Source organism: Ammospiza caudacuta, chromosome 9 (assembly GCF_027887145.1).
Source record: "Ammospiza caudacuta isolate bAmmCau1 chromosome 9, bAmmCau1.pri, whole genome shotgun sequence".
Lineage (NCBI taxonomy): Eukaryota > Metazoa > Chordata > Aves > Passeriformes > Passerellidae > Ammospiza > Ammospiza caudacuta.
In genome coordinates, this window is record NC_080601.1 from 8,044,461 (window position 1) to 8,070,193 (window position 25,733).

The 25,733-nt window shown below is 42.2% G+C and overlaps 1 protein-coding gene across 1 annotated transcript in view; it reads right to left on the bottom strand.

Moving 5' to 3' along the window:
- The window catches only part of PCDH15 (protocadherin related 15), a 309,038-nt gene that overhangs the window by 177,844 nt on the left and 105,461 nt on the right, over nucleotides 1-25,733 (bottom strand). Inside the window, exons 5-9 of the mRNA XM_058810078.1 lie at nucleotides 24,206-24,366; nucleotides 20,695-20,850; nucleotides 12,365-12,484; nucleotides 10,777-10,887; nucleotides 8,286-8,456 (exon numbers count right to left, since the gene is read on the bottom strand). Of these exons, the coding sequence (XP_058666061.1) occupies nucleotides 8,286-8,456; nucleotides 10,777-10,887; nucleotides 12,365-12,484; nucleotides 20,695-20,850; nucleotides 24,206-24,366 (719 nt within the window). The remainder of the gene's footprint in view (nucleotides 1-8,285; nucleotides 8,457-10,776; nucleotides 10,888-12,364; nucleotides 12,485-20,694; nucleotides 20,851-24,205; nucleotides 24,367-25,733) is intronic.

Consider the following 25,733-nt stretch of genomic DNA (forward strand, 5'->3'; position numbering starts at 1 on the left):
TTCCTTCCTAAAGGAAATTCCTGCTCATTTCAGAACCACTGTTACTCCTTCCAAACAAGCTCAGGACCCTTTTCCTTCTCAACTCCTGGCAAAGCCACAAGAACTGAACATTTTCTCACCTCTAAGTTCCTAACCATGATGAGAAGTAACAGGCAATTGATGAAACATTCCCAGATTTGATTATCAAAACAAATTCCTTCATTTTAAATTATAAAATCAGTCATTTTTACCAGTTTACTCCTGCCTTGATAACAAATCAGATTTAAAATTTAACCTTACACCTTGATGAAGAGCTAGAAAATTTCCCTGTTTTCAGCAGCAGCCAAATTTCCATCTTCTGCAAGGCTCCCAGAGCTGCTCTTGTGCCACCCAGGGCTTCTGTGTCCCACAACCCAGCCCCAGAAATACCCAAAATATTCTTCTCTCAACCCAAAACCAGCTTCAAAGTGATCTGCAGGGAGATTTTTCTTTCCCTGTTTCATTTTTTTGACCAAAATCTTCTCACTTTCTAGGCAAGCTTGATCCTTTTCCCCTTAAAACCTCCACTTTTAAGAATTAGAACTACTATATATATATATATGTATATATTTTTTTTTTTACCCACAGACAGAAACTCATCTTCTGAACCACAACTGGGTTAAAATCCCCTGAAGTAAAGTGTCTTTCAAACTTTATTCCCCTATTCTGCAGCCTTGTTATAATTTTCTCAACCACACTGTTGTTGGAAACATCTGGTTCTTAGGACAACCATTATATTTTGGAAATTAAAATCATGGTTTTGTTTGATTTTGAGGGGCACACCAGGCAAATGAACTTCTCTATCTGAAAAATATCTATATTTAAAGATACAGGTTAATCTTAGATTAACAGGGACTGTCCTGCCTGATCAATACATCAGCAAAGGGAAGAGCTTGCCTGGCTGCTAAGGGAGATTATTCTCAGGTTTATGCATTCACATATTAAGGTTCCTGACAATTTTAGTGACAATTCTTTTTAATTAGCCATCCTGGTATCCTCCCAAATTAAAATTTAATCTGTAACATCACATCTTTGTGATTTTAACCTTTTCATGCTTCGTTACTTTTCAGTGACATTTTCCTTAAAAAAAAGACCCTACCTATCAAGGGATGGCATGTGGGGGACAGACAAGCAATCCTAAAAAAGGGAAGAAAAGGGAAAATCACATCAGCAGACTTCAAACACCTCTTTTAGCTCCCTATCAGGTATTAGCAGATAATCAATAGCTTATCAAAGCTGTCCATTATGACTTTGCTGAGTTATTCATTCAAAATCACTAAACCAGGTTAAAAACCTCCAATATTGTGAACTTGATCCATTATCTTGAAGTTCACATCAATCTGGTGATCTCTGTAGGGCTGCAATTAGAATGAAAATAGGGGGAAAATGCAAATTGTCAGAACCCAAGATATTCCTCTAAGACTCAAGACCCTAGCAAAATCTCAAAAACCTTAACACAAAGTCAAAACCACTTGTGCCTTCCATCTTAACCCATAAAAAAAAAGTTACCAACTTTGTGTAAAGATTTACAAGCCACAAAAGTTTAAGTAAAATGTTAGCGAATTGATCACAAAGTGAAAAAGTCAAATTTTAAAGATTTAAAATAGAAGTTCCAGAAGCAAGATGAAAGAATCTGTGTCCTTTCTTCTTCTTCTTCTTGTCCTCCATCTTCTGCTTAACAGTAACACTTCTAAATTACTTTAAAGTAGAGACAGACTGTCTAACATAAGTGAAAAATATTAAAAAAATATTGTGAATAGAGTACAGACAGTTTTTAGTATAAAAAAATAACACTGCCCCGAGGGTGGTCAATGTTCCTCAACCCAACCTGCTAAACAAACCTCAGCAAGTAAAAAAAAATGTATTAAATAAAAAAAATGAACAACCTTGAAAACCAAACCAAAAAATCTCGATTTCTTCTTCAGTCTCAAAGCTAAGAAAAAAGGATTTTTAATACCTCAAAAACCATTTCAGCAACACAAATGAAAGGTTTGCCTGGAATAAACAGGGTGGCTGCAGCCACCAGAGGATTTTATCATTGTTTTTGCCTTGCTTTCCCCCTTGCAAAGCACTTCATAATCACCTATCTGTTCATCTTGCATCTCTGCTGAAATTTAATTAGAAAAATTGCTATCTGCCTCCAATGGCAAGAGGCTTGGCCACAACTCTGCCTTCTTCTACAAAAAGCACTGCAGAGGTGTCAGGGAAGTCAATCTGCATTTCCCCTCCACTTGTCTGAGTTCCAGCATTTACCTAAATTGCTACTGAAAAATGAATCCCTGCAAAAAAATGGGACAATTTGCTCATCTTTCAGTGGTACAGGGACTGTTCAGAGCCTCAGTCATGAAGTTCTTGTCCAATTAAGAACAAGAATGTAGAGACACAGCCATTTTTTAAAATATTTCTCTTTTTATCTCCTGAAGTGACACCAATGCCCTGTCCACCAAATAATTCTTGGGATGAAAGTACCCAGAAACTCCCATTCATCTCAGCCCAGCACTAATTATCTTGCACCAAAGATTTCAGTCTAATTAACAGCAGGGCTGGATGCTGCCTATTCAAAACATAAAATCTTTTTTTTTTTTTTTCTTGCCCAAAATGATTTGTATAAAGAAAAACAATTCTCCTAATGATGAAAACTCTGTTTTCTCTGGAAGGCAGACTTTGAACATTTCGTTTTGCCAGCAGACACAACTGCAGTCAGTCGTGGGCTAATGCCAGCAGGAAGTGTAAATTCCACCCCCTACAAAGCATTTAGCAGCAATCCCAAAACTGGACAGAGCTTGTTCAGCTGGGAAAGGAATAATTAGAAACAAATCAAATCCCAAATAATTTCCTGAGGCTTGATGCCACTGAGCACAAATGGAGCTCGTAAGTCTCGGCAGGCCAAAGCCTGGCAAAGCTCTTCTATCACGTTTGAATTTAAAAAGCCAAATCTTGGTACAAATAAGGCAAAGAAAATAAAGGCAGATTGAGATTGAACTGCTCCAGAGACCAACAACTCCCCAAATTAACTGTGAACATTTGTAGTTTAAAATGTCCCATATCTGACCAACAAACATAAAAACCCAAAAAAGACAAGACAAAATGGCAACTGAAGATGATTTTTTTTAGTTTAATGCAGTTTGATTGTTATTAGGGGTGATTCCCTCCCTGTGAATTGTCTTTAAGCAATCAGGTTTAGAAGTCATCAGGAAAAAAACCCAATTATTCTGTGGGATTTTACCACTCACACAGGTTAGAGAGGCACTCCTCATCTGCTCAAAGCTTCTATGAAAGTGGATTTAGCCACACACAGCCACTTTAACTCAGCCCAAAATCTGAAGGCTGTGTCTTTCAGTGTCCCAAAAATCTTCCTTGGCAGCTGCATGGGAGTTCCAGGTGAACCAGCAAATCTCTCCCACTTCAGGAGTGGTTACTTGGTGTTCATTCCATGGCAGATCCCTGGATCAAATATCTTTTGTACCAGCACTTCCCACAGCAAAATAAGATAATAATTAATTTATTTATTTAGTGATCATTGGAGGAAATCTAGAACATTTTGTTGAACGTTTCTCTTTGATTAGTATAATCAAGATGGGGAGATGTTGTTTCCAGAATTTTCACTTGTGCTGCTGCTACTGTAGGTTTTATATTAATTTGTCTCTGGGAGAAAATTCCAGGAGGTTTGGGAGGAATTGGGATTTGCAGGGCCAAAGGAACAAAATGCAAGGGAATTCAGTTGGAAGAAACTGTCAGGTGTTTGTCATCCTCAAGCCCAGAGGTACCCAAAACCAGAATTAATCACAGAATTAACTAGGCTGGAGAAGACTTTTGAGGTCATCAAGTCCAAAACTAATTCAAGTTCAATTTTAAGCTGATTACTGGTAATTAATTAGCACATCCTGTACAGTGCTAATTAATTACCAATAATCAGCATAAAATTGATTTGTCCAGAGCTGATTAACACCCTCTGGAAGTGTCCTGGGCTCCCAACCCCAGCTCACTCAGTGGGATTACACCATCTCCTCAGAAAAATGCAGATTTCTCCTCCTGAATCCAAACTGATGGAACTGAAGAGGTCCTTCTCACTAATAAAGACTTATAGGGGCACTTCCTGTTCTTCAGTGTCTTATTCCACCCCTCTCAACTTCACTGTTGTTGGGAAGGTTTTATTTATTATTTTTTAGCCTTTCACCTCTCCATGCTCTGCTCAGGCTCAGCTCCATGAGGTCACCTAAGCCCCACAAACGCTGTGAGGTCCCTTCAGACAAAATTCCTGAGGATTCTGAGCATAATCAGTACAAACCTAAACCCCTTCCATCCAGGAGGATCCATCAGAGGTGCAAGAACAAGGAACTTGTAGAAGAGTGAGGTCCAATCTGGACTGAGTACAAAATCTTTGGTGTCATGTGCCCATGGGGACTCATAATTACCCCAGGAAACCCCAAAATAACCCCATGGAACCCCATAAGTACCCAACGGAACCCCATAATAACTCCATGGAACCCCATAATAATTCCATGGAACCCCAAAATAACCCCATGGAACCCCATAAGTACCCAACGGAACCCCATAATAACTCCATGGAACCCCATAATAATTCCATGGAACCCCATAATAACTCCATGGAACCCCATAATTACCCCATGGAACCCCATAATAACTCCATGGAACCCCATAATAACTCCATGGAACCCCATAATATTTCCATGGAACCCCATAATAACTCCATGGAACCCCAAAATAACCCCATGGAACCCCATAATCACCCAACGGAACCCCATAATAACTCCATGGAACCCCATAATAACCCCATGGAACCCCATAATTACCCCATGGAACTCCATAATAACTCCATGGAACCCCATAATTACCCCATGGAACCCCAAAATAATCCCATGGTTGCAAATCTAGCCCAGCAATTAATTAAATAAATCTAATCTATATTTTGCTGCCTAACAGGATTTTCTTCTTTGCATGATGATGGAAAATACAGAGTGTAGAAGTGGAGGAAACCTTCACATTGTGAGTAGGACAGGAATTAACTGAAGGGGGGAAAAAAAGGAGGAGAAATTATCTTGCCCATGTTATGAGATATTCATGAGGTTGTACTTTTTAACTCCATGTGATGACTCACACATCTGATAATAAATGCTAACTTATTCAAGTCTTCCTGACACAAGAGGGGGAAAAAAATTAATTACCAGAGCTGATCAGACACAGAAACACTGAAATATGATATAAATATAAGGCAATGTAACAACAACTACAAAAATCCCCAAACCTAATCAACAAACAACACAGGTTTTCTTGGAAATTGAAATTCAGCTAACAACAAGTAATTAATTCAGAACTTTTTACCTCAGTAAATTCATGGGTAGATTCCAACTAGACTGGACCAAAATATTACTCTTACCAGTGACATTATATGCTTTATTTTAGGGTCAGCTGAGTGGACATCTTCCCCAATAAAGCAAGACTTCTCCTTCCAGCTACTGCCTCTAAATAATTCAACTTTGTTCCTCATTCATTAATATTCCTTCTCATCTTCATTGAAAAATTAAAAAGCAAATTAAAAATAATTTTTAAAAAGGTGGTGTTAAACTAAAAATAATCCTTTAGCCTTGGGAGTAGGGTGATGGTAGCTGTGGAGTAGCTTAGTAAAGAATATAAATATAATATATAAAAATGTAAAGGATAAATGCAATATAAATATTTCCTAGCTGAATCCAAGTATCATTCATATCTTCTAAAGGAATTATCTCTTAAAAGCCAAGTAAATATTTGAGGTTCAAGGTATAACTTCTTCCACTCAGGTTTATAAAAAGTGCTGCAAAAAAGATAAACAGCGAAGAATTCGTGGTTCATCAACAGAACCCAGGGCTCATTTCATAGATCAGGGGCAGTTTGACACAAGAAAAGCTAAAAAACAAACAAGAAAAGCTAAAAAACAAACAAGAGCAGCTGGCCCTGAGCACGCTGCAGCTCAGGAAGTTTGAATAAATGAGTTTTCAGCTCAGTACCTAAATCCCAGGTCAGATTGTTCCTGGCCCAGCCTCTCTCCCTGGCAGACAGTGCTTTGTCTTCCAGCAGGGAACGTGCCTGGACAAGGGCAGGAGCAGAGCTGGAATCATCTGACTGAGAGGCAGCACCACAAAAACTGTCTGGTGTGTGTTATACCTTCAGATAAGCAGATAAAAACCCATAAAAACACCAGTTATTTGTAATTCCTGCCTCATCTGCTCCCACACTGGTGACTATAACAGATCTGTGCAGGTGAAATGGGATCACATCCCTCATCCTGCACAGTCTGGGTGCTCACCCTGAGGAGGTCCCACACTCAGCTGGACAGGGAGCTGCCCCTTTCCTCAAAATGCCACCAAACCCAAAGCAAATTAAAGCAGAATTTAAAGTCAAGGCAGTTCTTCTCCAAGTCCCAAGCACAACACAGCTACAAAGAGTTTAAGTACACCAAGGTGGAGAGGAGTGTGTGTGGGGAAGATGTGGAAATCAATGCTCCAAGGTTAAACAGGGATCATGTCTCCCATCCCCTGACCCATCCCAAGGATAATTGCAGCAGGAGTCCTGAGGCCACACCAAGCAAGACACCAAAATGTGTGGGATGGGAAAAGAGTGCAAGGCACAGGACAGGAAGGGAGATAAGGCAGGGAAGAGCAGGAATCTCCACATTTCTGTCTTAGGTTGGAAAGGGGAGTGTGGATTCTATTGCCATCTGTCAGAGGTGGGGCAGTTCTCTGCTGTTAACTGGGCAGTTTTCTTATCTCTCCCACAACCCATCCTCCCTCCAGGAGACCTCTGCTGTTCATGGGCCATTAATTATTAATTATCTTCTGTCCCTGGCCAGTGAGTGTCCCTGCATGGCTGATCCAATCCCACCATCCCATGGGGAGATGCTCCGCCCAGGGGAGGAGCCAAGCATTCCTGCCTGGATCCAATCTGAGCTTTGGGACCCCACAGCAGCCTTTGCCCCCTGCATTCCCAGAGGAGCAGCTTTCTGCTGCCCTGCATGGCCAGAGGAGCCCAGGCCCATCTCCAGCAGCCCTGGAGCTGCAGAGGAAAACTCCCCCTTGTGCAGGATCCCTGCTGCAGCAGAGCCACAGCTGGCACTGCAGGAGGGCTGAGCCCCCCTGGGATGGGGCTGGGACACCGCCCTGACACACAGGGGCCAGGGACTGCTCTGGCTCTGTGTTGTTTTGTATTACTGCATTGGGGTTTTTGGATTTTTTTTTTTTTCTTCCCTAATAAAGAACTGTTATTCCCATCCCCATATCTTTGCCTGAGAACCCCTTAATTTCAAAATTATAATAATTCAGAGGGAGTGGTTTACATTTTCCATTTCAGGGGAAGCTCCTGCCTTCCTTGGCAAACCATTTCAAACCAAGACAACTCCCAACCTCAACCTGCCCTTGGCTGGAGGCAGCAGGACACAGTGTGTGCGCTGTGACAAGAAACCAAAGTTACAAACCTTAATGCCAAAGCTTAACATTATTTTAATGTCATCTTAATCTCAGAGTTAATCAGGTGGGGCAATATCTGGTGGGTGATTTGATTGGTTCTGCCTTTTATTATTCTTAACTATATGAGTCAAAGGTCACATATCAATATTAGTTCAACAATCCCTGTTTCTGTTTTTCCCACCAGAGGTGCAGATCTCCAAGCCGCAGCTCTGCTGTAAGGAATGGCACTTGGCACCAAGTTGCAAGAAGAAATGAAAAAGTTATCACCTCATTTTGGGATTCATGTGTGCATGGAGTGTGAAATGAGCCTTACACTCACCTTTACCTGACCCCATGGATGGATTAACTGAGAGACTTAGCACAAGGGCCTACATGGGATAAACCCCCGTTACTCATCACTGCCTCTGGATCAGAACCTATTAATTGCAACAAAAATCCTTTCAGGGGTCAGTGGCTAATGCTTCCTCTTCCCAAAAATCTTTCTCCTACGGTTTATAACAACCCTCAATGGGAGCAACATCAAGTCCCCTCCCAAAAGTGCTTCTTGGGGATAATTTGAGAGCAAAACACGGACAGACCAGGAACAGCAATTCCAAAATGTACCCAATTTCTCTAAGATTCAGCCCTTGCAGCCAATGGGCAGTTTGGCAATGGATCCAAGCTGGAATTTCACCATCATCCTCCAAGGCATCTCACCTTGGCTTCCTCTTGGTTTGGGGCACAGAAGACAGTGTCAAGCACCTTCTAGCTCACAGGAGAAGACAACAGGCAAACAGATAAAACCTGGAAAGATCCCAGAGGACTTACAGGGTCTGTGAGCTCTGGCAGGCTAGCTTGGTAGGTGAGGGGCCTGCAGTCCCGGGTGTTGTTCACCAGCACACAGGGCAGGAACATTGGTCCCAAATCGTCCCCATCCAGCACATCCACGGTCAGGGTGGTCGTGCTCGTCCTCCGCTCGTTCAGGTTCTGGGCTCGGTCCTGTGGAGCAAACCAGGTCCAGCTGGTGAGACTTCCTGAGCTCACAATCTCCTGGAAAAAACCTCCTAAAAACCTCCTATAAAGAACCGCCCCAAAGGTTTTAAGCAAGGCTGAGGATAAAACATGTAAGTGTCAGAATTATCCATGTTCCAGGAGTAATTACAGGAACTTCAGCCTCAGAGCTGCGGCCTGAAAGGCTCACAACTAAAATTAGGGGAAAAATTGAAGCAATGCTGCAAGACATCTAGAGCTCAGAAATAATACAGCTTGGGAAAACTACAGGACTAAAAACTACAATAATGCAGCATGTTTGTAGAACATAAAAGGGCCCCGTGCCTTATTTATAATCAGAAATTGTTGTGGTTATACCCAAAGTACACATTAGCAACAGTTCAAGTCTTCCTTCTTTCTTTAGTGAAAAAACATCGTGACTAGCTAATATTTTGTTTAAAATACTCAAAAATATTCCCATTTTCACAGAGGAACTACTGCATGAGCTTTCCTTTGCAGAGCTAAAATCTTGGGAGGGAATATGTGCCATGAATTACATCTTGCCCTCCTATTCTAATGTAACACTGAGAGAAAAAAAAGCAATTTTTAAATTTGTTTTTTTAATTTATGCTTATGAATAACATCATCTATGTAAGATGAAGAGCCCATTGCTCTAAATTGGATTGAATATGGAAATGCATATTGTTCTTTTCCTATTTTGCAGTTCACTCAGTTCTTGCACCAGCTTCACATTTAGAGTAAATATGGGAATTTCTGCATTCAGCTTTCTTCACGGTCAGTGATGAAAAACAATCCCAGCTACCAGGAGCAGCTTTCATCATCAACTAAACTATTTCTCCATTCCTCCAGTAAGTGCCTTTGAGTAATTCTGGATCAAAGCAGATAGAGAGTAATTAATTTCCAGCAGTATCTTCAGGATGCAAGGACAACAAAGCACTGGCAGTGTAATCAGAGGAATGTGATTGCACAGTACACACCAGAGAAAATTCACTGCAGCCTGTGGGGTTACAGAATCCCAGAATGGTTTGGGTTGGGAGGGCCCTCAAAGCCCATCCAGTGCCACCCTTGCCATGGCAGGGACACCTTCCACTGTCCCAGGCTGCTCCAAGCCCCAAAGTCCAACCTGGGATCCAGGGGCAGCCACAGCTGCTGTGGGCACCCTGTGCCAGGGCCTGCCCACCCTCATAGGAAGGAATTCTTTCCCAATATCCCATATAACCCTGCTTTCTGTCAGTTTGAAGCCATTCCCCTTGTCCTGGCACTCCACCCCTTGGAAAAGTCTCTCTCCATCCTTCTTGCCAACTCCTTCAGGTCCTGGAAGTGAGGTCATCCCAAAGCTGAACGATCCCCCCCAGCTGTGCCAGCCTTTCCTCCCAGCAGAGCTGCTCCATCCCTCTGCCCATGCTGGTGCCTGCCCTGGGCTCTCTGCAGCAGCTCCAGGTCCCTCCTGGGCTGGGGCAGCTCTGCAGGTGGGGTCTCACCTGAGCCCAGGGACAAGGAGCATTGAGCCATCCTTGGGGCCTTGGCTTCTGCTGGCAGAATGCTGAACATGCCACAAAATGAATAAGAAAAGAGACTGCAAAATGTATCTGCACTTCTGTGCTAGAGAGATGACAGGAATGTGGAGGTGTGGATTCAGGATCTCCTGTTGCTTCAGAGCAAATATCATTTCCCACGAACAAAGATGTATCACAACAGCCGTGAACAACAGAAGAGAAGTTTTCATTTCAGTTGTTATCAGAAGGACAAAAAGGGAAAAAAAATCCTTTCACAGCCCTCAAGGGCATCAAAACCCCACTCTGATGACAGATATCTGAGATACAGTTTATACATCACTTTTCTGCTCAGTTATCCACTGCCAGCCACTCTGGAAAAACCTCTCTGTACACTTGCAGTATGACTTGAAGGAAAAATCACCTCTTTATAACAAAATGCATTTCCAGCCTGAAGAATACAATGAAATTGTGTCCATTAAATTCATCTGAGTGACAATTAGCCTTGCCAGATTTGTTGGAAAACGGGACATTTAGTGCCGTGAGGCTGCACTTTTCTGCATGGGCTGCACTGCACATTTGCAAGTTGCTCCTTGTGCCAAAAAGGTTGGCTTGTCACACACTGAGCAAGCTTTTTTAAGCAGTAATAATATGCCTGAGCTTTCAACAGGCTGGATAAATCTTAAATTAGATCTTCAGCAGAAGAGGATTTATCAGAGCTGGTATTTCAGCAAGTCTCTGCCTTTCCTTGGGAAGGAAACTAAACTCACACCTAAATCAGGGGCACAAATGGCCTTCAAGAGATTTATACTCACATTTGCTTGAACAATGACAAAATAACGAGTCTTTTCTTCATAATTTAGTCTTTCCCTCAGAACTACTGCTCCAGACAAAGTGAGAGGAATATCAAAGGTCCTGTTGGAAGTCTGCAAATGAGAAAACAACACAATAACATTGAACATGCCTTAAAGTTCAGATGAAGCCACAAAGCTGGGCCACAATGGGATGATCCTTTGGTCGGTATTCCAAGGCTGCATCTGCCCTTCAAATCAGAGATTATAAAGCTTGCTATGTTTTCTCCCCACCCAATTCCCTCCTGAAGAACCCCCTAGTAATGAATCTGTACAGAACAGAATTCTTTACCTATCTGTTACTACTTCCAACCACCAAAGTCTGACTGAATCTGCTTCTTTCCCCTATGCCATCCTGAATTTGCAGTGGTGCATTCAAATCAAGTGCTCAAGCAGCAGAGATAAGAAATCCACATCATTGTACTTATCTGCTCTTTATTCTGCCTTTCATGAGGGCAATGAAGTGCTAAACAAGCATAGAACATCAACATTTAGGTGCCAGTCCATGCATACCTTCCTATCTGAGAAAATTCACATTTCAGGGTAAATGTAGATGTTAAATGGAGTGAAATACAATTTGTTCCGTGTATTTGCTTCCACTGACTCAGGTGACAAAGCTGGGGCAAAAACTGGCAGGAGGGCACACATTTCTGACCTGAGATCCAATTGCAATTTCATTATCAAATTAATCTAATTAAAAACACCTCCCATCTTTCCATGCTTCAATCTCTCAGTGCTGAAGATAGTTAATATTTAAGTATTTTGAACAGGCAACAGCAAAAAAAGATTCCAAACACAGCAGAGGCACAGAGCAATGTTGTTTCTTTACATCACATTTTTACTGCCTTTTTCCTTGAAGAGCCTAAATAACTGCTAAAAATGAAGGGTTTTTTTCAGCAAATAAATGAGAATGAGTGTTAAATTCTGTGTGCTGCATGGGGAATTCAGGGTGGGCAGGAAAAAAGGATTGGGATGGGCATCCCAGACTGATAAATAACTGGAGATAGTCTTAGTTTGGCACTCACATTTTAGGATAAAATATTCCTAGTGCCCACCAAAGGGGGAAAAATCAGCAAGGGGATTTATACTGAGGCAAAACAGAAATCATGGAATCCCAGAATGATTTGGGTTGGAAAAGCCCATCCAGAGACACCTTCCACTATTCCAGGTTCCTCCAAGCCCCAAAGTCCAACCTGGGCTTGGACACTTCCAGGAATGGGATAGACACAATTTCTCTGGGCATTACCGAAAGTGAAATGATCCAGCTGCTGACAGTGAGAGGGAAGATAAATTCATCTGTGGTTACAGAGCTGATTGACAGAGAAAACACTTGATATTAAGGAAAACATTTCTTCATATCCAACAGCAACCTCTTCTTCATTTACTACTTCATATCATAACCATAACCATAACCATAACCATAACCATAACCATAACCATAACCATAACCATAACCATATAAATATAAATATAAATATAAATATAAATATAAATATAAATATAAATATAAATATAAATATAAATCAAGGGGAAAAAGCCTGAATGGCTGTACCTTGTCATTAGGATTGTACTGGATGACATATTCTATCTGGCCATTGGGACCATCATCAATGTCAATAGCACCATTGTCTCCAGAAAATCCTGTGAAGATGGTTGTTCCAACTGGAGTTAACTGCAAGAACAGCAAGAGATCCTCATTAAAACCTTGAGGTTTTAATTTGAACCTTATTTTTCCCCCTAGCTCTGGTCTATAAACATCATGACAAAACTTCATCTTTAAAAAAAAAAAAAAGACAAAAATGAGAAAAACACTCTTTAAACCTGAAAGAACCCATGAAATAAATATAGATTAAACCCAATAAAAGCTCCTTTTTCAGACTCAGGAAGGAAAACAAGGATGAGCAGCAAATGTAAACAGAGCTTATTTGACAGCATCTTCATAGCAACGTGAACAGAGCCAGATTAATATTGTTACATGCAAACACAAACACCCAGAGAGCTCCATGGCTTTGAGCAAACACAGGAGTGAAGCTGTTGCTCCAATATTGCGTTGGCAGCAATTGAATACCCATTAAATGATGTTTTGAAAATGAATCAATTTATAATTATCCTCGCGCAGATAAATAGCACGAAATCAAGGCCCATTGAGAGCAGAGACAGAAGATTTCTTGGGAGTCATCGTTTCTGAATTCAAATATTCAGGAAACTTTGCAAGTCATCAACCTGAGGGGGAGGAACAAATGAACAAACACTTGTGGGTTCAGCACAACCCTTGCTCCTTGGCGCTCTCCAGATTTGCGGCCCTTCAATTCCCACTGGCCCCTCTTCTTTCCTCCAGAACTTACACAAAGTTGCTGCACATATTTAAACCTAGAGGGCCTAAAAAGGTTTGAAATGTTGGAAGAAGAGCAGGAGGCAAAGGACCGAGTCATTCCAGCACTTGGTGCAGATGCGGATGTTATTTCACGTTCCTGTTTTGTGGTGCTCACAATAAAGCAAAGACTTAACTCCCCATTTCCTCCTGCACTCATAGTTCCTGTTTTATTTATAAAGCTGCTAATTAAGGGTGTAATGGTAGGCAGAGTTATCTGGGAAACATTTTCAGGGCTGACAATACTGAATCTTTGAAATAAAAGTCACCAATTCGAGGCCTTTTTACGGTTAAACAAGTGGGGCTTAATTTATTACACGCACTTACACCACAACTCTTTATGTTCATGTTTTGCTGCTAACTTGGCTTATTTACTCCTGGAACAGGCAGCAGAAGTGTCACACGTGGGTACAAGAAGTTGAATGTGCCCTAATGGGTTGGGATGTGTGTGGGAGAAGGGGAGAGAAGACCAAAGTAACCTGAAAATCAGCTGGGAAAAGTTCCAGGATGGTTTGCAGGGGGATTTCCCACCACTGGGGATGGGCTGCTCCTTGATATCCACTCAGGAACCCCCTTGCTGCCTCCTCAGTAGCTCAGGAGAGGAAAATCCCATGTTCTTGAGGGAAAAGAGGGAGACCAGGCACCCACTGCCTGGGTGGCCTCTGTCACCTCTGCCCTGAGGCTGTGGGGAACATTGATTCAACATCCTGCCAGGAAAAACACCCTGGGATGGGGACAGAGGGACACTAACCAGCACTGTCCCCTATCCCAGGCTCAGCATCACTCCTTAACCCCCAGCTCCTCTCACCATTTTCTCGCCACTCCTTGCTGCCACATGGCAGTTTCCCCTCTCTTAAACCCCTTTTCCTCTCTCTTAAACCCCTTTTCTCCTCTCTTAACCCATTTTCCCCTATCTTAAACCCCTTGCCCCTCTTTTAACCCCCTTTTCCCCGCTCTTAACCCCTTTTCTCCTAACCCCCTTTACCCCTCTCTTAAATGCCTTTCCCCCTCTCTTAACCCCTTTTCTCCTCCCTTAATCCATTTTCCCTGCTCTTAACCCCCTTTCCCCCTCTCTTAACCCTTTTTCCCCTCTCTTAATGTCTTTTTCCCCCTCTCTTAACCCATTTCCCCCTCTCTTAACCCCTTTTCCCCTCTCTTAACCCCTTTTCCCCTCTCTTAACCCAGTTTTCCTGAGTTCCATGCAGCTGGCTGAGGGCTGGGATGTGCCCAGTGCTGGAGCCTGTGGATGCCTCAGCCCAGAGCAGCTCCCACCTTTCCTCACAGAGACTCCTCAGGTCCTACCTGGGCACTGACACCCTGTAACTCAAAATAAGAGAGTTTAACCAATTAATCCCTGTTTAAGCAATGGTTCCATTAGTGGGAAGAGCCAGGCACGGTGCTGGCTGGTCATGGCGTGGCATGGGATGGAAATCTCCCAGGTTTCTGCTGGCCAAACAGGACAAAGTCCTGGTGCTCCCAGATGGATCTGAGTGGAGCAGCTCTGCAGACATCAGACATGTAGAATGCCAGAATGCTTTGGGTTGGAAAAGACATTAAAGATCATCTAATCCCAATCCCTTCCATGGGCAGGGACACCTTCCACTGTCCCAGGCTGCTCCAAGTCCCAGTGTCCAGCCTGGCCTTGGGCACTGCCAGGGATCCAGGGGCCACAGCTGTGCCAGGGCCTGCCCACCCTGCCAGGGAACAACTCCTAATTCCCAATATGCCATCTAAATTTCCACTCTGTCATTTTGAAGCCATTCCCTGTGTCCTGTCCCTCCATCCCTTGTCCCCAGTCCCTCTCCAGCTCTCCTGGAGCCCCTTCAGGCCCTGGCAGGGGCTCTGAGCTTTGCCTGGAGCCTTCTCCTCCCCAGGTGAGCACCCCCAGCTCCCTTCAGAGCAAAGGGGCTCCAGCCCCTCCATAGCTCCTTTGGACTCATCCCAACAGATCCCACTGCTGGACACCATACTGCAGATGGTGTCCCATATTTAAAAAACCAAAACCATATATTTAATACTATTAAATATTGCAAAAATGCTGTCACATCCAAGCAGCCCAGGAGATGACAGACACCCTGGAGCTGCTGGCACAGCTCCCACCAGCCCTTTCTGACAGCGTGCAGATAAATAGTGGCCAACATAAAAAGGCTCCAGCACCGTAAAGCACATTAATAAGTGATAACAAAAGAGACAGTTGCAAAAATGACACATCAGTAAACACCAGAACTCCAATTCCATGCTCTAACAGTAAAAGTCAAAAGCTAAAGTCTTGCATTTGATCTATTGCACCCAGAATAACTGACTGCAGATGTGCAGACCTTCAGGACACACACATTTCCATTTTATCTAAGTTTTCTTTCCTGCAACATAAATGATACTAGAAAAAAACACTGGGAAAAAACATCCTTTCCACTCCTTCATAGCAGAGCTCCAGCAGCATTTGGACAATGCTCTCAGGGGTGCACAGGGTGGGATTTTTGGGGTGTGTGTGCAGGGCCAGGGGCTGGAGTGGATGATCCTGGTGGGTCCCTCCCAGCTCAGGATATTCCACGATTCTGGGATTTCCAGCCTGCTCAAGATCTCACATTAGAGATTCCTGCAGCCTTTTGAAAAATTTAGATGAGCTCTTAACTTGATGCTTCAAATCCACTTCCAATCATCTGGGAGAGGCCCTCAGCACTCCAAACATCACCAACTTTTTACACAGAGATCTCAGCATTGTGCTGATTTTTACTATGATATTTACCATTAGCCAGCCATAACACATTTTCCTACAATTTGTGAGGGATTTCTGAGAGACTGCTGTCACCTCCTTGTTGGAACAACAAGGAGGAACTCAGTTCCCCTGATAAAATATAATTTTAGCCTGGAGAAATGGAGGCTCAGGAGGGTCAGGTTTTGCTGTCAGGGAACAGGGACAGAACAAGGGGAAACAGCCCCAAGCTGGGCCAGGGGAAGCTCAGCTTGGATGTTGGGAAAAATCCCTTCACTAAAGAATGGAATTTTGTTTCTCCACAGGAACTTTTGGTATGTTCCAGGGAAAGGGCTTGAAGTTGTGCATCAAAGGGTTAAACCATCAGAGTGTTTTACCTTATGAAAACAAAAACTTTAGGGATTGCAAAGAGACAATTCCAGGAGTGTCAGCGACAGCCTGAGAATAATAATCTCTGTGGGAACTCAATCCAGTGGAAAAGAATCATGGTGACACAAAACAAGGAAGATTCCAAAAAGAATGCAATTAAACAAAGAAAGAGGAGATGCACACAATAAATCTTCCTCTTGCACAGTCTACAGCTGTAGCACTTAAAACCTTCCTTCAGTGTGATTAATGGCTATTAGAAGTAGAGATGCAGACAGAAGCATTCAGCTCTTCCATAAAACATTTGGAAAATGAATTTCCCTATTATTGCCTATTTACAAAGTTAAAAATGAATAATTTTTCAGAGTGGCCCCAAAGAGCAGAGCAAAGCCAGATTTACAGTTAATCATTCTGAGCTAACACTCTTTTGATGATGTCTACCTGTAGAGATTAATTATTTCGATACCACAAGGAAAAAGGAATAATTACACCACCAGAAATGAAAATTCAGCACAAGTTCTAATTCTCAACAGCCCAAACCCAAAGTTTTGAGATGACTGAAGTTCAAGAAAGGCTCTTATTTTGCCAAGGATTCCTAGCTCTGCTAAACTGAAAGAGGAAAAAAAAATGCTTCGAACTAAATAAATGAACCAACCCCAAAATGTTGGATTACAAGCAGCTCTAAGGTTACATGCATTTAATAAATACTGACTTCAACAGTGTTCTAGGGGCTCCACCTCTACTTCCAAACAGAACCTGCTATTAAAGGCTCCTGACTTGCTCTGTAGGACTCAGCAAAGTGAAAAACCAAGAGCAAAGAAAGTCAGTTTTATAAAACCCAGGGAATGCAAAACTGGAGCTGCATTTAGCTCAGATAAAAATGATCAGATAAGTTGTGTTGAACACAAAAATCAGACACCACCACTGGGCCTCAGCAGTACAAGATTTTACTTCCTAATCCCTGTATTAAGCTCCATAAATTTAAACCCCTTGTGGCAATGCCATATATTTGCCTGTGGAATATTAACTGAGCTGCATAATTCTTCTGAATTTTAACTTAGCTGCAGAACTTGGGTTTAATATGGTAATAACTCAAATCTTCAAGTCACCAGTACGGTCAAATTTAGCCCCAGGCTGTCATTGTCAGGAGTTTTTCCTAACTGAATAACAATGGGATATTTTCATATAAATAAAAATATGTCATGCAAAAAACCAAGGGAATAACTCTGCAGAGGATTTCTCATTATCATAAAAATGGTGACATCAACCTTCACTTGTTTTTGCTTCCATGTGGAGATTCCAAAGGCTTGGGAGAGCAGTTGGAGTTGGCTGAGATACTTGGACTTGTAAAAGCATCAAAAAGGGAAAGGGAAACTGGCTCCAAAATGGTGGGGAAACAGAAAATCTGTTTTCAACCAAGACTATAAAGAAATAGATTTTATTTGTAACTTAATGTGGATCCCAGCACTGCCATTCCCAGCTAAACAATCTCATCCAACAAACATTCCAGCCTCCATCAACACTGACAAGGACAAGCCCAGCTCCATACTTCTAACAGAAGAATTAGAATCCTGACCAAAAAAGTGTTCCTCAATAAACAGGCAATGAAGATTTTGATTTTTAGCAGCAAAAGCCACATTTTCAAACCACTCACATTAATTCCTCTGCACATTTTGATTTGGGATCACCTTTACCCATAGTCTTCTATAGGTACAAGTGTGGGAATGATGGAAGGAAACACTTAAATCCCTAAGGATTGTTGGACAACAGGCAGAATATTCCAGAGACATTCTTTATGTCTTGAGATGTGTCAGGGTTCTGAGGGTCCAGATGAAGGTGTCTGAGGCAGCAGAGTGAGGAATTATGAAGACAAAACATGCTGGAAAAAAGGCTACAAAAAACCTGGAGTAAGGAAGGAAAGGAAGGGCCACCATATCCATGACCACGTGAAACTGGGAAAGACAAAATTGGTCTGCAGAGGATTTCTCATTATCATGAAAATGGTGACATCAACCTTCACTTGTTTTTGCTTCCATGCGGAGATTCCAAAGGCTTGGGAGAGCAGTTGGAGTTGGCTGAGATACTTGGACTTGTAAAAGCATAAGGAAGGGAAAATGAAAACTGGCTCCAAAATGGTGGGGAAATAGAAAATCTGTTTTCAACTAAGACTCTAACGAAATAGATTTTATTTGTAACTTAATGTGGATCCCAGCACTGCCATTCCCAGCTAAACAATCTCATCCAACAAACATTCCAGCCTCCATCAACACTGACAAGGACAAGCCCAGCTCCATACTTCTAACAGAAGAACTAAAATCCTGACCAAAAAAGTGTTCCTCAACAAACAGACAATGAAGATTTTGATTCTTAGCAGCAAAAGCCACATTTTCAAACCACTCACATGAATTTTTATGCACATTTTAATTTGGGATCACCTTTACCCATAGGTCTTCTATAGGTACATAAAAACCGTTCAATTTCTCCAAAACACAATAAAATCTACTCCTCATTTGAGTTATTTTATGTTCCTTATGCAAGAGAAATTTCTGTACTTTTTGGTTTACAAGCAACCAGAAAACAGAAGCAAAAATTAACCACAAACCTTTCGTCCCAGTGCATTCCTGTTGCTAAATTCACCAGAGGCAGCACCAATTATGAGCAGAATAAATGAGCATTAAAACATTTAATCACTCATTAAAACCTTTGAGAGAGTCTGAGATGCTTTGTGAATTATTTTTTTGTTAATTAATTAATGAGAGCATGAACTCACAGGGTGCTGCTCAAGGGCACAGTGGTGCCATGTCAGATGTTATCCATGGAACAGAGATAAAATGAAAAGAAGGAATTAATTAAATCAGGGTGCAGCTGGTGGAAAGAGCAACAGTGCATTTTGCCCAGCAATAATTCCAATAAATGCTTGGTGTCCTCAGAACGTTGCTCAGTTTCTGAACACCAATAATTGGGAATGGTGCATTTTGCACTCTGCCTTTTGGACTTCTCCCTAATTATGGAAAATCCTTGTTTTCTTAGCACAGCCATACTGCCTGTCTTTGGTTTCACTGCAGAAATGATGCAGGTTTTGGAAGTGATCTGGGTCCTGCAGCACAACCCACACAAGACCAGAAACATTTTTTACTCAGGACCAGAAACATTCCTGCACCGGGTCTGTAGAGCCAGAGAAATTCCACAGCCATGTGAAAGTCAATGTGAAAACCATGGACAAGCCCATGGAGGACCTTCCCAGTGCTCCCAGATTCCAATGGGAAGTCACATGGGCAGCTGGAGTGCCAAAAATGTTTTAATTAAATTTAAATTTAATTCAATTTAAAACCAGGAAGTTTGAAAAACCTTGCTTATCCTTATCTCAGTTGCAGGTCCAATATAATGTGTGGATTTGGGAGGGTTTTCCTCCACACTTTTGGGTGAATTAGTCCTCACATCACCAATGGCCCACTCTTTTCCCAGGGCACATGTGTGGTCATGGAGATCAGAGACAACACAAGGACAGGTTGAAGAGCTGAATCTCCAAAACACAACAAAATAGAAAATTTCTTCAAATCAAGTCTATTAAAATCAAAGCAGCCATGCTCTTTCACAGACTCCCACCTCACAAACCAAACCCCACCAGGCTGCATATTTAATATAATTTATTTCATAAATGTAACTCTACTTCTTTCAGTCTTCATCAGCACAAAACTGACCCATCTTTCCATTTTCCACATAATTTCAACCCACATAATTTCCATTACTTCATGTAAGTCCCTGTTTCTACTCATTACTAAAGCCCTGACATGCCAACTCTGAAAACACAGGTTTTTTTCTGTATTCCTTATTGGAAGATTATTCAGTCCCTAACAAAATTAAAAAATTCATTGGAAAGTGAAATGAAGTTGTACCAGCTCAAGAAGAAAATATTTTTTTTTTCCTTCAAATAACACAGTGGTCCAATCCACAGTTCTCTATTAAAAAAAAACCAACCAAACAAACCATAACATAATAAATAATAGAAAATAAAATAATTCATTTCATAGGCACCAGAGCAACAGCAATAAACCACATCTGCACTTTGCCAAGCTTCAACATTGTTAATAAAACTTAAACTGGTTTTTTACTGTCTTTTCCTCAACCATAGGTTTGTTGTTAAAAGTGCTTTAATTTAACAGAAAACAACGCTTCATTCATGAAGACACTGCTTTAAATTTGGGTGCCTTCTGCAATATTCCTGGTGAAAACTGTGCTGGTCTTTGTATTCCTTAAGGAAAAGATGCAGGATAAGATGTTAGATGAAGCCTACCGACGTGACAAGCGCAACAGAAAACAACTGCATTTTTTTGGTTTTCAAGGAGAAGGCAGTGAAAGCTGGGATTTAGCAGTGACCCCACCCAAGGCGGGGGGAGGAGGAGGAGGAGGAGGAGGAGGAGGAAGCTCTGACCTCGTTGACGGCCACGTAGTAGTGCTCCTGCTGGAACTGCGGGGAGTTGTCGTTGCGGTCGCGCACCACGATGCGCACTTCGTGGTTGATGATGGTGCCCACCTTCTTGTTCACACACTGCACCTGCACCACGATGGACTGGATGGACATGGGGGGCTGCAAGGGGGAAGAGAGGTTGTGGTAAAGGACCTGGAAAACGGCAGCTGTTTGAGCTTTTTGTTTATTGTTATTGGAATTCAATGGATGCCAGGAGAGCTGGGGTGGGAAGGGACCTTCAAAATCATCTCGTTCCACCCCTACACCTTCCACTGTCCCAGGCTGATCCAAGCCCTGTCCAACCTGGCCTTGGGCACTGCCAGGGATCCAGGGGCAGCCACAGCTGCTCTGGGAAATCTGTGCCAGTGCCCCACCATCCTCATCACAGGGAACAATTCCTTCCCAATATCCCACCCATCTCTGCACTCTGGCACTGGGAAGCCATTCCCTGTGTCCTGGCACTCCATCCCATCCCTTGTCCATCTTTCCAGTTAGCTCCTTGAGGCCACAATTTGGTCACCCCAGAGCTTCTCCTCTCCAGGTGAGCACCCCCAGCTCTCCCAGCCTGGCTCCAGAGGGGCTCCAGCCCTTGGAGCATCTGTGATGTCCTCTGGACACTCCCCGAAGTCTTTCTTATTTCTTTCCTGTCTTGAATTGAAAGGTCAAGTCTGAAATTAATCACATTTGCTATCACTTACATTCACAAATAATTCAGAAACAACTTTCAGTATGGACAATCCTGTTTTTCTCACTGCAGTGAACACAGCAGTGCTCTAAAACTCCCAAATTGATGAATGGACAAAGAAATTTAGGCTGGAATGGCTTTTACTACTCTTTTTAGTAAGATCCAAGAGTTTTTAGGCTGCCTTTAATAAGCTGCAGTCACTACTAAATATATTTGGATTAATTAGCCAAGCTCAAAAATAATATAATTATTTGAAATTAAAGATATTTGATAAATATTTGATATTCTGAGTTTGCAAAAATATGTAAATAAAAAATGCCACAATGGCAAAATTTGTTTATGAAACCAGGGACAAATCATCCCAGCACCTTTCAGCAGCTTCAGTTTTGATTTATCACTGGTCATTCTTCTTAAAGTTTTGGAAGAAAAGCATGGAATTTTCTTTTTATCTGATTTTATTTGGAAAACACACTGCCATTCTTAGTAACAATCAATGGAATGTAGGAAGATTTGCTGTCAAGAAAGGCAAGAAATAAAAAAAGGACAGGATCAGGCTGACTGAATCAGCAGGGAGAGAAAAATAGGAAGGACATCCAAATATATGGAATGTGATAATTTGTGAATCCCGGACTCCAATTTTTGATCTGTAATAAAAAAGTTTAATCTAAATGTTCAACATAATAAAACTCCCAGTTTCATTGGTACTGCAAAGTGTCAAGTGGATTTGAGTGGAAGGATGGGAAAAACAGGTTGGGGTTTTTGTTAACCAAAAGAGATCATTCATCCCACACTGAATGGTTCTGTGGTGATGGGGTAGAACAGCCCTGGTTCTGAAGGCTGGAAATGTCCTTTAGGAGAATCCATAAGGCTGGAAAAGACTTCCAAGACCATGGATTTCAGCTGTTGACCCAGCACTAACCTGTGTCCAGAGAAGAGCCATATTAATAAAGCCCACGACACACATTTCATATTTTCACTCAGGGTCGCTCTCCTTTTCTTTGTGTTGTGAGTGACTGCACTACCCTGAGGCCATGCAAAAGAGGCACGGGGGGGCTTCACAGAAAAAATCTGAACCACCTTAAAGCCCAGATTTTCTTCTCACAGCCCACCAAGCTTAAATAGCCACAGATGAATGACTGAGCACAGTATTAGAGGTAAGAAGTGCTCCAGTTCATGGCAAAAATTAATACCTTAAATACCAATGTAAACACATTATTACCTGAATTTAATTAAGAAATGTACACACTTCACTTGTTTCCAGGGGACTTGAGTCTACTTCTGGCAAAGAACATGCCTGTGAAGTGTCTAGGAACTCACAATAATGGGAATTTGTTCAGACTGTGACTAATATTGAAACTCAAATAATCTGATGAGGTTCTTGGGGTAAAGCATCGACTTTGATTCATATTAAGGTGACAAAAAAGTGTCACTAAATAGCCTTGAAAAGAAAAATTAGCAGTGATCCAATATGGCTTTTGGTTCCTACCTCCCTATGGAAGGGTGTGGGGTGATAAGAATTGACCCTACATTTCCTAGAGTGATTCTCCAGCCTTACCTTCCATTCTAGGCTCTCATTTTTTGCTCTGGCTTAAAATTAAATCTGAGAGGCCAAAGCTGCTCCAGCAGCTGCTGGCTGGCACTTGAAGAAGTGCCAACTCTCCCAGAAAGTCTTCTGCCACCATGACCACTCTGCCACACTTTGTGCTTTGCATGGGAAAACAGTTTGTGAATTAAAACAAAATTAAGAACAGCTGAATTCAATTAGTGCCTTTCACCAGCAAATGGAAATGAGGAGAAATTTGCATGTTGTTTTTGGTACTTATGAATTTATCTCAAAACACATGGAGAAGAGAAATTAATCAATCAAGCTAATACAAAACAAACTTCCCTGCACTCCAAGGAGAGCTCCTGAGTTTCACAGCATTCTTGCCATATTGATTAAAGCACTTGCAAGTCAATTTTACTTGCAGGTTCTGTCACAAGGTTGCAACACTGTGAGGAAATGTCTCTATTTTTAGAGTGTTTTCTCCTCAATGAAATTAGCCTAGATGAGAACACTCCTATTTATTTTGTGCTTTTCATCTTTCTTTTTATAAAAAGCAAACCTACCCTGGCAATATTTCCTTAACACCAACAGGAAGGAGCACAGCAAATATATTTGAGGGTGCCTTAAAAAAAACCAATGTGAACCAGCACATTCTCAATGGAATGAGATTTTATTTTTATTTATTCTGTGCTTTTCATCTTTATTTTTATAAAAATCCAACTTTCCCTGACAATATTTCCTTAACACCAACTGGAATGAGCACAGAAAATATATTTTAGGCTGACTTTAAAAAAAAAGCACGCGAAGCAGCACGTTCTCAATGGAACATGTCAAGCTTTGTGAGTGAATTGAGGCAGCCACGACTCGTCACTTCTCACAGCTCATAATTCAGTGTACACAGGGAAAGCAGGCTGCTAATAAATGTCACAGGGCACAGGGTAAGCAGCCAGCAAGCCAGAATAAAAATTTAATTCAACAAACGAGTCAAGTTTGGTCAGATATAAAACTCTTAACGTCAGGTTTTTTTGGTCTTCGTTGTTGTGTTTGTTCAAAATAATATTTGCACATAAGGTCAAGTTCCTGTGTGCTCCCAATAAATCCTAAAAAGAGGATCAGATGAACTCTGTTCCCATCCATCTGGGGAGAAGACAGATGCAGGGATTATATTCCAGCAGGGTTTGTGTGCATGGTGAATTGGAGGTGAAGGTGTTTGTGGAGGAGGAGAAAAGCAAGGCCAGACTCACGTCTCTGTCCAGCACGCGGCCGGTGCTGTTCAGGTACAAGGTCTGCTTGATGGGGTCCAGGATCACCCAGTAATCCACGTTGTCCTTCAGAGAGAGCTCGATGGTGGGGTCAGGCCCTCCTGCTGTGCCTTTGATCAGCATGTTGTCAACCAGGATAGTGCCTGCAACGACAGTGAGCAGCCCAGGGAGGAATTTATAGGGAATCCACATTCCTGTGTAGTTCTGCAAGCACTGCGACACTGAAAATGCTGTTTTCTACCTCAGCTTTTTGCTGTTTCATGTTTTGAGTGATGTTTAAAGAGTCTGAACCTTATTATCTGTAATAAAAAACTGCCTGTGACACTGCAGCTGTATCAGACAATGCCAGGAGAAGCACTTGCAATGCACAATGATTTAAATTGACAATGAGACCTGTCACATCCAGCTATCTACTTAACAAGATGAGCTTTTTCTTCATTGAGCAATCATCCCCCAATCTCACCTCGAACAAATGAAAGCATGGAAATAACAACCAAACTCGGAATAAATTTTCTGCATCGAGAACGACACATCAAGGTGATGAGGGGAGGAAAAAAGCACAGTTACATAAAGCTCTCCAGGAAAAAAGAGGGTTTGTACCTAGAGTTGCTCTGAAACACAAACTGAACTGCAGCACAAGGATGTGGAGACTACAACCACAAGACAAAGCTGGTACTGAGAGGAGTAGCCAGCTCTCAACGTGGGTCTTGCCATGGAATCACAGCAACCCAGAATGGTTTGGGTTGGGAGAGATCCTAAAGATCCAAAATTCCACCCTGTGCCATGGGCAGGGACACCTTCCACCATCCTAGGCTGCTCCAAGCCCCATCTAACCTGGCCTTGGGCACTGCCAGGAATCCAGGGGCAGCCACAGCTGCTCTTGGCACCTCACAGCAAAGAATTCCTTAAATGTAACTTAAGTTTTCCTTCTATCAGTCTGAACCCATTCCCTGTGTCCTGTCCCTCCAGTTCCTGTTGCAGGGTCCCTCTCCAGCTCCCCTGTGTCCCTTCAGGCCCTGGAAGGAGCTGTGAGGTCTCCACACACCCTTCCCTTCTCCAGGCTGAGCATTCCCAGCTCTCCCAGCCTGGATCCAGAGGGAAGCTGCTCCAGAGCCCTCAGCAACTCCAAGGCCTTCTCTGGACCTGCTCCAACAGTTCCATGTCCCTCTTCTGCAGAGCAATGCACAGAATTCCAGATGGGATCTCACAAGAGACCACCTTGTCCCATCCTGCTCCCTTTCAGCAGTCAGCCCCCACAATATACACAATTTCCAGTGGAAAACACTCCCAGCTCACTTCCCCAATATCAACCATTACAAACCACCCCAAGTGTTGCCCTCCAGTGCCACAGATTTGCACACACTGAATTTATAACCACTATTTATAACCGCTCCTCTGAAAAAATGTCATTTTTCTGCAAAATCAGCACTCCCCAGTTTGCTTCACACCAAAATATTAACAGGAATTATCTTTGTGGAAATTCACCAGCAGTTATGAAGAAAATCTGTGA